The sequence below is a fragment of the Zasmidium cellare genome, assembly GCF_010093935.1.
Source record: "Zasmidium cellare ATCC 36951 unplaced genomic scaffold M409scaffold_1, whole genome shotgun sequence".
Classification (NCBI taxonomy): domain Eukaryota; kingdom Fungi; phylum Ascomycota; class Dothideomycetes; order Mycosphaerellales; family Mycosphaerellaceae; genus Zasmidium; species Zasmidium cellare.
The window spans coordinates 120,335-132,641 of record NW_022986945.1 but is presented as its reverse complement, the minus strand read 5'-3'; the positions used below and the strand labels follow the sequence as shown (position 1 = coordinate 132,641).

At 55.8% G+C, this 12,307-nt stretch overlaps 3 protein-coding genes across 3 annotated transcripts; all 3 read right to left on the bottom strand.

Annotated features, from left to right (window-relative positions):
- Positions 1-1,317: 1,317 nt before the first annotated feature.
- On the bottom strand, positions 1,318-3,239 carry M409DRAFT_15686 (uncharacterized protein; the record flags this gene model as incomplete). The annotated part of the gene is made up of 4 exons (XM_033803298.1): positions 1,318-2,446; positions 2,499-2,766; positions 2,857-2,924; positions 2,989-3,239. The coding sequence occupies 4 exons, from the start codon at positions 3,237-3,239 to the stop codon at positions 1,318-1,320; spliced, it is 1,716 nt and encodes a 571-aa protein (XP_033674291.1).
- Positions 3,240-6,856: 3,617 nt separating this feature from the next.
- Positions 6,857-7,598, bottom strand: M409DRAFT_48385 (uncharacterized protein; the record flags this gene model as incomplete). Its single annotated transcript, XM_033810923.1, has 3 exons — positions 6,857-7,102; positions 7,185-7,379; positions 7,443-7,598. 3 exons carry the CDS (start codon positions 7,596-7,598, stop codon positions 6,857-6,859), a joined length of 597 nt encoding a protein of 198 aa, XP_033674290.1.
- Positions 7,599-8,825: 1,227 nt separating this feature from the next.
- On the bottom strand, positions 8,826-11,391 carry M409DRAFT_48384 (uncharacterized protein; the record flags this gene model as incomplete). The annotated part of the gene is made up of 3 exons (XM_033810922.1): positions 8,826-9,582; positions 9,636-10,839; positions 10,890-11,391. The coding sequence occupies 3 exons, from the start codon at positions 11,389-11,391 to the stop codon at positions 8,826-8,828; spliced, it is 2,463 nt and encodes an 820-aa protein (XP_033674289.1).
- Positions 11,392-12,307: the final 916 nt, after the last annotated feature.

Below are 12,307 nucleotides of genomic sequence, written 5' to 3'. Positions count from 1 at the left end.
AGAGGCCTGTGTTGGCGAGAGGAGTACTCGGACGAAACGCCACGGCCCCGTGGCTGCATATGGATGAGACGACACCCGCATTCGCCCGTGTACCGGGGAGAGTGACGAAAAGAGTGTTGTTGAGGCAATTTGAGTTCGCCCAAGAGATGACACGAGGCAGTGATGGATGTTGAGAGGTGAGGTTGGAATAAAGTCGGCTTGAGTTCACCGCAGGACATAAGGAAAGAACGCCAAGACCCCTGTCACATGCGATGAGGCAAGTGCGACCAAAGCTACTCAATGCGCACGCTCCCACTGCAGCTTCAGAGCTCACCGACAAGTCTTGCTGTGAGACTGAGAATCCATCTTATCCAGGTGAGTGGCTAAGTAGTATTGTGACTGCTTGCAGTTGTTTTGAATGTGTTTTGAGACATTATCAAAAAGAGGCTACACCAACCACCTCACTCTTTTACTTCTCCCATCACCCTTCATCTCATGCATCTGTTGATCAATCGCTTTCCTCCAGCCCAAACCTGTCGACTTTTCACTGTCAATGTTTTCTTCCTCTCCTCTGCAATGCAATGCATGCCTTTCCCAACAACGCGTGTATCAAACTGCTTTTGCTAATCCTGTCACCTTCAATCCCGCTCTCCCAGTCCCCTAGTATGTACAATCTTCTGGCACATTCCCGCTCAATCCAGAGTCGGTGCTGTTCAATAGTATGTACAAAACCCAAGAGTAGCAGTCTGATGGTTTCATCCTTTTTTGGAAAAGCAGTAATACAAGAGTGTCGAAAACAAGGGGCGCTGAAGCAGGAAATGGTTTGTGTTTTGCTGGATGGTGGTGCAATCCTTTCGATGCGATGAATGTGGTCTTTTGTGATGGCGGTGAAATGGTGGTTTCGATGCCTCTTTGGTGAAATCGTGAGGAGACGGACGTATGGCGTGAATGGCCGGACTGGGATGCCAATGGTGATCGATGGTCGGTCGGCGTGTTGGAAAGTGTAAGAAAGGTTTCGGTCTTGGTGAGAGGGATGTGGTCGGATGGTCTCCTGGGTATCGTTGTTGCTGTGCCGGGATGGTGGAATGCCTCGGTGGTCTTGCTGTGGATCGTGAAAAGGGTACGTAACCTGAAGGAAAAGAAGCTGAGAAACAAAAGCCGGTATGGATCTGATGCCCTCCCAACGCCTCGCCGGGCGTGTGAAAAAAGACGTGGCCGTGGAAAGTCGGCCCGCTTGAACGCCGCAAGAGAAGCCCTTCGCTGGAAAAGTCGAAAGCCTCCCGCATCCCAGAAACGCCGTCGCCATGCAGTGCAAAAGCTCAAAGACATAATCGTGCTCTAGTAAGAGGCCATGCGACGTTGGAAGGACTGGCCAATGCCCGCAGCGACGTCGGTGCCGACAGCAAAGGTGCTCTGACTACGAGGGCCCATTCCGCGTCCGAGAGCAGTGGGCGAGTCTTCCATCTCGTCGTGGTTCTGACCAAAGGCAAACGTTTGGTTGCGGAAAAGTTTCTGGCGGTGCTGCTTGACCTTGGCCATGCCGCGCTCGCAGGCCTGTTCATGGCGCTGATCGTTCATTTCGACGTAGTTCTGTGGATAGCATTTTGATGGATGCTCGGTGAAGAACTTGCTGTACCCACCATCGAGGATGTACATTTCCGGGAAGGTGAGTTTGGGATATTGCGCGGCGTTGACGTTGCGGTCATGACTCCGAATGAACTTCGCAGTGAGAGGGGCACGGTGAACCGAGTACTCGCAGTGGAAGATGAGGAGGGTGTTGGAGGGCAAACTGTCGGTGAAGAGCTCACTTGCCAGGTGTTGCTTGTCGTTGAAGTTGACAGCGTTCTCGATGTGACCGCCGCTGTATTCGTACTCGAATCGGCAGTCAATGACCAGGACGCGTTCGTAGTCGTTAGTGTATTTAGAGTTGAGAACCTCAAGCATGGTCTCCTGCGTGATGCGTGGTAAGCTGTCAGGCTCGCCATCAGGGATGAAGTGCGGCAGTTTGGGCACATGCTCGGGTTCAATGTCCATGACCGACGACAAGTTTGAGCTAGGCTCAAAGGTGTCTTGCTCCTCTTTCATCACATCATCAGGGTGTTGGAACATGCTCAACGATCGGCGGATCAACTTCCTCTGCGGTCGCACAAAGGCTGGCCGTCCGGCAGAAGGCTTCCTGACATGGCTGGCCGGCGAACCATTGCTACGGTTGGCGTTGCTCACCGACGTCCTACGCGGAGGCGGCAGCATCGAGCCTGTGCCGGACGGCCTTGGGTCGTCGACGGGTGATTCGGTGAAGCTGTCTAGTAGCGAGGGCGTCGACGAGCACGAGAGGCCAGAGGAGGCGACATTGCCGAACCGAAACGGCGGGAGCTGGGTCTCGGCAGTGGTCGGTCTCTGCGGAATGCTGCTGGCAGAGTGGCCCTTCGTTCGGGACAACGCTGGTCGCGTGACTGGTCGTCGACGTCTGCCAGGGGAAGTTAGCACAGACAAGCATGACAAAGGGCATTGGCACTGACTCGGGAAGCTCCAAAAAGCTTGGTGGCTGCACGGCTGGTGCCAGAGGGGTGGGCAGAACGTCTGGAGAGAGGAGGTCAGGTGAGATCTCAGCTACATCAGGCGTCTCCTCTGGCGATGGCGACGGCAGCGTGACCTGGGCAACGAAGTGGGGGGCTTTGTGTGGCAGCGGCGAAATGTCCATGGCGTCGCAGTAGGGTGATGAGGATGGAATGGGCGGGGTCGTGGCAGGCTCGATCTCGATGGGCGGCGTAAATGTATCTGTTGGTGCTTGCTATGGTCAGCCATTGCGGAGGGTCAAAGAAGGTGCGCTTCTGGAAGGCGCTGCATGCATGACAGCGTTTGCATTCTTGCACATACCGGCATTTTCGCGGGGTTTGAACAGATCTGCGGTGAACAATGATCGTCTTGGCGTGGGCGCTTGAGGGCTGCAGAGGAGGTGTAAGTGAGGATCGAGACTTTAGTAGCGAGGAATGTAGATCGATCAATTACCTCTTGTCGATATGGAAGTTGGCGTCTAGATCGGCCGTCAGACTGGCGGTGGGCGACGAGCCACGCACCGGCCGCAGAGAGAAGTAGTCGTTCCTCTTTGGGCGCTGGTGCATGCTCATGGCCTTGAAGTCGAAGGGCCCAATGGTGTTGCATCCGTGGTACATGGCGCGGCTCTCAGGAACGTCCTTCCGACTGGCCCAGGGCGAGTGCGGCTGCGGACGAATGGCCGCCAAGGGCGACGAGTATTCCATGGTGGGTGGTAGTGTATGCCGTGAGAGGGAGAGGGGCGTTGCTGGTCCCTCTGCCCGTTGTCGTGAGATGCGGTGGGAGAATGGTGGCTGCCGCTGTTCGATATGGGTTGCCGGCTAAGGGAGCTCGCGGAGAGATGCAATGCCGTTGGCAGTGTCCAATGGCTGATATCCCTGCAGTATATGTCGGCGTGCAAAGGAGGGATTCGTGTGAAGGAGTGTCGGAGGCGGTCAGGGTTGGTGCGGCGGTGGGTTGGAGGTGTCGTCTCGTCTCGTCTCGACGTTGCAAGCGAATGAAGCCGAGGCGGGTGGTGATGGATGGTGGTGATGCAGCGCTCTCCCTTCTTCTCCTGCTTCCTGGCGACTGCCTGCCTGCCTGCGGTGAACGAGAGACTGGAGTCCGGACGAGCAGCTGGCAAGGCGGGCCGTGAAGAAGAAGAGAAGAAGAGGCGCGGTGGTGGAGGAGGAGTCCAGTGGTGCTCAGCTGGTTGCTGAGGTAGCGGGTTGCCGTCTTTCCCCACCCCGGTCGTTGCACAGCGCGGCTTAAGCGAGAGCACCAACCTAGTTGCTGGTACAGACACACCCACTAGACGCAGCACTCCACCGCGGCCGGTCAGTCAGCGCTTGCGAGAGACGAATGGGAGAGGCAGTGCAGCGTGGCATCGCGATAATCGACTGTTTACTGCGCCCGATTGACTCGGGCTGACGTCCGATCAGGCATGAGCCTGCGCTGTCCTGGTTTTCCTTTCTGCATCGACGATGTCCGGCACCAGCAATCCGGCCTCTGCTCTCGCTGCGCAACGTGTGCCTTGCATTCTGCGGAGCGTTCCACCGCAGCACCACCACCTCACCTGGCCAACTGTAGTTCGAGCGAGGACCAAGACGTCCTGCAAGGAACAATTGAAATGCGAGGGCTCGGGTCCACAGACCTTTTCTGACCCGGTCTCATGAATCGCGTGTCTCGACCTGTCACAGACACTTTTCTTCACAACTACAACAATGCCTTTCATCACTGCACTACTACTGCAATAACATGGCTCGGCTTCTCGCCCCATTCCCATGGCGATATCTCGTGGCATGGCCGACATGGACTCGCCCAAGCTGTCGTCATTAAGTTTCAGCCGCCGTGCCCACAACATCCAACGTCTTCAATCTCCGCCCGCCTATTCGCCCACGCCCGCTCGCCTCCAGACGCACATCATCGTTCGCGCTGAAGCCTCTCTTATCGTCCGCACCCATTGGTCACGCCTAGACGCTCGTGAGCAGAGTGTGGCTTCGCCCAACCGTCGCGTGGTGGAAGCCAGACTCGCGCGAACCTCTGCCTCGATCACCCACCTCCTGCTCGATGCGGCAACCTCACTCATCTTCGATTCCCACGATACTATACGTCATATTCTCCGATTCTGCAGATTCGCGATCGTGAGGTGATGGGATTGCTTTTATAAGACGATTGCGATATCATTCTGAGAAACGACCGTCGCCTTCTTAGCTCGCTTGGCCAGCATTGTTTACTCTTCATCACCACGATATCGGTGTGTCTCTGAGCTTCCCAAGTCCTCCCACCCTGGGCCTCGACAGAACGCCTGACCTCTGCCAAGCTGCTGTTGGCTGAGCTGAGCCCGTCTGTGCACCGCGCGGCCAGACCACGCCGTTCGCCCTGTCCGAAAAGATAGCCCCAAGCAACGCAATGCCGCCAGCAGCATTTTCTTCCTTTCCCTCTTTTCAGCGCTACGCGACCGTCAATCACGGCGGTTCGCACACCAGTCACATCGTCAGGTTCCAGGGTCTTCCTGGCCGTTGCCGCTGCGGTGTGTGGTCGTGCTGGGATTGGTGCGTGGCTGACGGCAGAATGATGACCGTTGCTGGGTGTTCAAGGAAGACGCGTTGTTTACCGAACTCCTCCGCGCCTGTTGCTTGGTACACCGGCCGACGTGGGTCGCGGTCTCACGTGAGGATTTTTTTCTTCTTGCCTTTCTTTCCAATTCCCTCGTATGGCAAGTCCACTTCGGTCTCCGATTGCTTGGTGATGGACAGCGCTGTCGATCACTATCATTTCGCCCTGTACAGATCGCGTGGGCGGCTACATCACGTTGCTCTCACAATTGACGTGCTCTCTCCATCGATGATTCGGGAGAGACACCATCTCAGACATCCTCCTCTCCCCGTCCACAACAACAACAATGGCCCATTGTGGTTACACTGCCCCTCACTGCACGACGACGGCACGACAATGCAGGGAGCTGCACCTCCTCCGCACTTCCCTCTACATGAAACTCTTAATGGAGCAAGAAAGTCGGTAACGTCGCACGAAGGGTGATATCCATGCGGAAAGAAGAAGATGCACTGCTCTGTTCGGACGACCAGTTGGATTGTGCATCCACGTGTCATCCGACGCCATGCCCTCACAGTCCAGCATGCAGAAGGAATATTCTCACGCAGAGCGCACGACTGAATCTTAAATGCGTGCAGCCTCGCTATGACCTCTCTCTCTCTCTCTCTCCCTCTCTCTCTCTCTCTCTCTCTCTCTCTCTCCCTCTCCCTCTCTCTCTCCCCCCCTCTCTCCATTGGCTCTTACGTTCTCGTGCGATTGCGGATACGGAGAAAATGTCATCGACACATAGTTACGAGGCACAAGCTCACTTCATCAACTTCGCCAGATGCATCTACTCTACGCAAAGGAGGCTGAGATAGGGAGTGGCTCGCATTCGCTCGCGGATAGCGCGTTCATGGACAGTCTTCCAACACCAACCTGAGGATGCGGAGGACGGGGCCTTGTCAATGTCCGAGGCCGCTGGACATTATTTCAGCCCGGCATGCGAACGACATTCTTTCCATCTTGCGCGAGCGACTCGATATGGGCGTCGGCATGGTAGCTTTTAGACCCGGCGAGACGGCGATTCTGTACCGATCAAGGTCACCGGACGACGATGATGCGGCTGGTCTAGTCTTCCTCATCTTCGTCGTCCGCGCCGTACAGCAGTACGACGACCTCTTGCTTGGTCACAGAGTCTGTCGATGATGCTCGAGGTTCTGGCTTGCGTAACGACTGCCCGCCTCACGCACTGGCTCAGTCGCTTGGTGGACGTGCGACCTGGCGACTTGATGTCGCTGGGCGTGGTAGAGTGTTGAGCAGCGGCAAGGGTTGTGAGAGGCATGGATGCATCGAAATACCTGCGGGCAGATGAGTATTGAGTGGTGAGAGATGTTGTAGTAGCGGTCCAAGGTATGCGCCAAGCTCAGATGGTTATGTCTGCGTCGACAGGCTCCCTCAGGTAAGGTCTTTCTTGGGTAAGATGAAGACGTCAAACTTGACGGCTATGGGTAAAGATGCTCGAGGACTTGAGGCCTTGCCAAATTGTGTGCTGAATGTCAACGAACGTTGAGGTGAGTGTATATTCACTCATCTTGGATACTTCATTTCGCAAAAGACGCCCTTACGCCTTGCGCCTTCCTCACCAGAATCGAGAAGAATACCTCCAGCGCCCACCTTCCACCAACACGATTTCCTTTCTTCATTCACTTCTGGGCGTCAACCCAGCGTCGTCTCTTCACTCCACAGCGACGAAGCATGGCCTATCACCACAAACAGCAAACATCTCGACTTCTCACCACCGTCAACATCATCCACCGTCCGACGCCATGGAAGAATCTCTCGCCTTCTCCTCGACGGCAACATAATTCGACTGCAGCAACACTTTGATCACTTCCTGGAGCCTGGTATGGGCATCCCTCAGCTGGTCGTACTTCTTCTGCAGCGCACGATGTTCTTCGCGAAGTGCCGCCACGCTGTCCTCGAGCTGCTTGGCGTGGTATTCCTTGCGCTCACGGAAGGCGCGTTGGGCAATGCGGTTCTGCTCTCGTCGTCGCTGGTGCGGTTATCAGCCTTTCGTCCTGCTACAACTGATATCGACTGATCTTTACGTCAACATCAAAGGTGCTGCTACTCACCGCCTTGTGAAACAGCGTCGGCTCTATCTTCAGGCCTGCGTCGCCAACACTCGCCCTTCCAGGCAAGGCATCGAAGTAGCTCTGCATCGACTGTTGACGACCATGTCGCCGGGAATCCAAGCCTGGTGTCCAGACGAAATTGCCGTCGATCGGACTGCGATTGTTCACCAAGCAAACGGGCGTAGGAGGCGACTCCTGACAACATCAATATCAGCCACCCCCTTCTTCGACACCAGTATTCATAATCATGCAACATACCGTCGACGCATCGGTCGATGAACTGCAGACACTGGTCGACCCAAAGTCCATCCCGAACAAGTCCTGCTGCTGCGGAAGCGCAAAGTGAGACCCATCGCCAACGGCACCGTAAGACTGGCCGTCCAACTCAGCGTTCGCGCGAGAGAATCCCGACATGGCTTGGCTGCTGTTCACGGAATCTCGACGTCAGCCGGACACTGCGATGACTGTATCGTCACTACTGGATCTCTCGATCTTAACCCTCGAGATGGACACTGGATAAGCCCAAGATATGCGAGTTCGACCGCAGGCCATGCGTTGCAGCTGGAGCCTGACCTGGACCGCACCATGCGATACGCAATTGCCGCCAACGCTGGGGAGGATTCGGGCGACAGCATCGGACCTAGAGGACGGTTACACTTTCCAACCAGTCACATGCCCAACAACCCGTAGCCGCCAGGCACGCATTGCGCGTACCCCATTAACTACCCCAAACGCCTATTTGCAAGACTCAAAACGATGTTACCAAGCACTGCTCCCATCTGCAGGGTCCTTTCTGCACGAAGCCCTCCTCCTTCCTCCCTCTGACTACGACCCAGACCGGCAAAAAGAATCTCCCCTTACTTCGCCAATCTTGGCCCAGCCCGGCCGAAGCCTCATGCACCTCGTCAGCTCTTGCATGCCGTAGGCCGTGTCGAGCCCGCAAGTCGCAAGGTCAAAGTCCGGGGAGAGTCTCCGTTGCTATGTTGATACTGTCATCCACTTTTCCTCTGCACTGTGCTATGTCCGGCGCCTTGAAGTAGCAAGCAAGCACCTCCATCCATAGCGGGAATTTCCCGCCGGATGGATCGCTGGCGTCATCGTCCCAGTTGAGCATTTTGTGGTTATTGAACATTTGTTGTGAGTGTTAGGTGGGCGAGGCTGCTTGATTATAATTCTTTGTTGGTTGAGGTGAGGATCTCGGACTCGGCTGATTGTCGGCTCTTCGAGAGGTGGACGGCGAACGATTGAAGATGTAGCCGGGGTCCGTTTCGTTCGTATGTGGATGGACTGAAGACGGAATAGGATATACCGTGAGGGAAATAGAATGGCGAATGCGAGAGGCGGGTGTTTGGAATCGATCGTGGTGAGGTGAGGTGAGGCGGGTTTTCGACTTGGTGAGTTGAATATTGGATTTTTCATCAATCGTTGTGCTGCGTCTAATTCAACTGAGAAGGGCGAGTGGGTGGGCGATTTCTCTTTCTTCGTCGAAACATTCCATCTCAGAAAAGGGTATCTATCCTAAATGCCTTGCTCCCCAAACACCTATCATACACGCCTCATGCAACTGTACAAGCAATAACCATCATCTCAAACAATTCGGCCGTGAATCATATCTCAACCATCTCCCTTCACATCTCAGCATTAATCCCGATTAATCACCCTCAAACTCCTCCTCGGATTCAACATAACCCCCACAAACGTCGGCTCCCTCCCGGCCAACAAATCCTCATTCGCATCCCCCTCGCTCGCCTCACTACTTCGACGGACGGAACTGTATCCATTTCCACCACCTCCACCGCCAACACCAGCCACGACACCACCACCGCCAGCACCGCTGCGTGTACTCCGCTCATCACTTCCATCCGTCATCCACGGTCTCAGAGACGCCGCCTGCTGCGTGGAAGAGGGCGTCGTAGAGGAGCCTTTATTCGTCGCCAAGAGGCCCGGGATGGAGGGGAGTTTCTCCCCGCGCGCTTGCGCTTGCGACATGGCGACGTGGCGTTTGTACAGCTGGAGTTGTTTGCGGTAGAGGTAGGCGCAGAAGGCGAGGTAGCAGGCCAGGAGGAAGAAGAAGCCTGCGACGCAGCCGGCGATGATCGCGCCGACGTTCACGCCAGAGCCTCCGGAGTCGTTGGCGTTGTTGGAGGGGTTGTTCGGGTTGGGGCCTGTCGTGGCGGTTGTTGTTGAGCCGTCGGGGTTCGTCACGGTGTAGGTGACGGGTTTCCCTGTAGCGAGGGGTCCCGCGGTTGCGGTGTTGACGGGCGTGGTGAGGGTTGCGCTGCCGGATATGTCGCCGCCCACGACGTCGATGACGACTTGTGGGACGGTGTAGCCATAGGAACCTTCGAGACCGCCGGGTGAGGAGGAGCTGTATTTTTGGGCGAGTTGTTGGTTGAATCTAGTGAGAGGTTAGCTGATGATGGGGGACTTTGGGAGGGATGCTTGACTTACGGATTGTTCGCTCCAGTTGAATCATCGCCAGAGCTGGAACCATCATTCGAAGAGTCATTATCGTCCGCGCCAGGACTCGTCGAAGTGAACTGATTCACCCACTCAGCAGCACTCAGATCGAAAACGTACACCCCAGGCGTCTCGCAACTCAACGACTCGTTCCCAGTATACCCACCGACCATGACCATCTGCGCATCCCACACATTACAGGTATGCCCGCTCCGTCCGTACGGCACGCTCTGTCCGCTCTGATCGACTTGGATCCACGTGAACGACGGGAGCGTCAAAATCCACATTTCATCATACTGCGTCTGGTCGCCGTACGGGATCAAATTCTGGCCCCCGAACATGTAGATGTTGTACGAACTGCCATCCGGCGCCGCGGCAATGACGGCGCAGGGATTCACGCGGACTTTCGGCGTTTCGCCTGATGTGGCTTGCGTGTACCAGGAGCTGTTGGCGATGTCGTAGATGTTGATGTTGTTCATTTGGGTGTAGGTTTCGTTGGTGCCGCCGGCGAGGGCGAGCAGGATGCCTTCGTCGCCAAAGCCGGGCACGTAGATAAGAAGGCCGTCCGCCCGTTGAGTGAAACCTGCGTCGGCTTGGAGTCCTCCTTGTGTTATGTTGCGGTAGACTCCTGTTGAGCCAGCCTCGGTGTTGGATATCGCAGTAACCTGGTTGTTTGAGTAGCCTGGGAACGTGAACTCGAGCAGTGATTGTAGGTAGAGCCTGGGAACGCTTTGCGACCAGCCTTCGGTCGTGTATCCATCGAGATGTCCCCCAAAATAGTAGCCACGTCCCAAAGATGGAATGGTGACACCTGCGCCCTCTGCTGCTCGCTGGATAGATGCATTATCATCTGGAGCACTCACGCCTGACGATGATTGAGGGTTGCTGTGCTCGATCCATGATGAAGATGCGATGTTGTACTCCCATAATGAGTTCGCTGTTGGAGACACTGCCGGTTTCCAAGAGAACTCTCCGCCGTAAAGGAATAATGATCCATGTGAGTTCCAGAGATATCCAAGACTGACGTTCGGTGGGCCAGATGGTTGGGGCAAGCCGGTCAGAGAGGGAGATGCTATTTGCCATGTCTTGGTAAGGTCGAGCGATAAGAAGTTGTTGTTCCAGGTATTAGAGTCTTGACTCGGTTCTGTCGTTGCTTCGCCTCCATAGAGATACAGAGTTCCGTTTACGAGGGCAGCTGATTGATCGTTAGTTGTTGGTAGTCACACCCAGACTCATCCCACCTACACTGCTGTGCCCATCTGAAACAGACATCAGTTGGGCTGTCCGCCCTTCGATCGAGTATAACACTTCCATGCGATGCTGCTTCCTCAGGTATGGGTCCTCCACTGACGGGCTGCAGAGGTAACGATGCTCGTCCCGATAGAGGCGAAGAATGTAGGAAGGGGAAAGCGGCGCAAAGCAACAGTAATACCGCACCAAAGCGATACATTATAGACGTCCTCCCAGGAAGTGGAGACTGTGAGTAGGCCAGAGGTGGTGAAGGCGAAGCTCTGGAAGCTATTGGCTGCAGCGACGTCTCGTGTCTTTCGCCACCCATCAGATGCTCATCTTTAGGTCGCTCCACAACGCGAACATCGTCTTTACTTCGGAAGCGCACGCCAGGTGAGGGTCGTTTTCGTCCAGAAGAGCCTGAGATGGATGTCGAGCGGCGAACAGGAGGGTCAAGGTCAAAATCGTCCAGGCCAACCTCTTGAAAAATGGACTTCCGGCGTACAGAGGTACCCATGGCGTGGTGTCTGACCTGAGGTGTCTAATAAAAGCGCGAGCCTCGGATGGAGCTAGGCGGATGGGGCCAGTCCAGGTAGGTGAATACGAGGAGCCACGCAGCAGCTTATGCTCACACCTGGTCGGATGGGAGGGTGTACAGACAGACCGGTGCTGGTGAGTAGTCTTGTTGTTGATGTGCTGTTCGGTTATTGAGAGGAGGTGACGGTTACGTCAATAGCTGCCAAGATGATAGGCAGATAGCGGTGATATAGGGAGGAAGGGGTATATAAGCAGCGGTGATGGCGTTGGTGCATGCAACCGAGCAGGACAATCAGTGCCACCGCCAGAGGAGAATGCAGGTACGGGAGTGTGACAGCGCTTGTGAGAAACTGGGTGGATAGTCGTACGGGAGCAGGAGAGGCCGCGAAGGAGACTGGACGACGACTGGCATTGGAATTGGATGCCCTCACCTTGACGACGCCGCCCTCGACATGATCGCCGTCCAGCGCTGTTGGGGGACGCAGCGGTTCGATGGCAGATTCATGGACGCTCGCCAAAGGCAGGGATGTCGCCAGCGCGGTGACTTCATGGTCGGCTAGCCGAGCCTCTAACGTGCCGATCCCCACTTCCCGATGTGGAATGGCTGCCGCTTTTCGCGTGGGAAAGCGCCACTGCCGTTCGATGACAGCCGGCTTGCTCGACCTCGGAGCAACTCCCGTCCTGCAACCCTCACGGCCATCGTCAAATCATCGGCCATCTGCCTTTCTTCTGTGATCCCTCGCCTATGGCGAATGCTTCGAGGGAGGCGAGGGAGACGTGTCTGTGGCGGTGCAGCGTGTGCCATCGCGTGGGGACATGGCATGATCCTTGTCGGGAGATATGCCTCGAATACTGAGCTCTGACGCGTGGTATGACAGTACTCTGCCACGCATCCT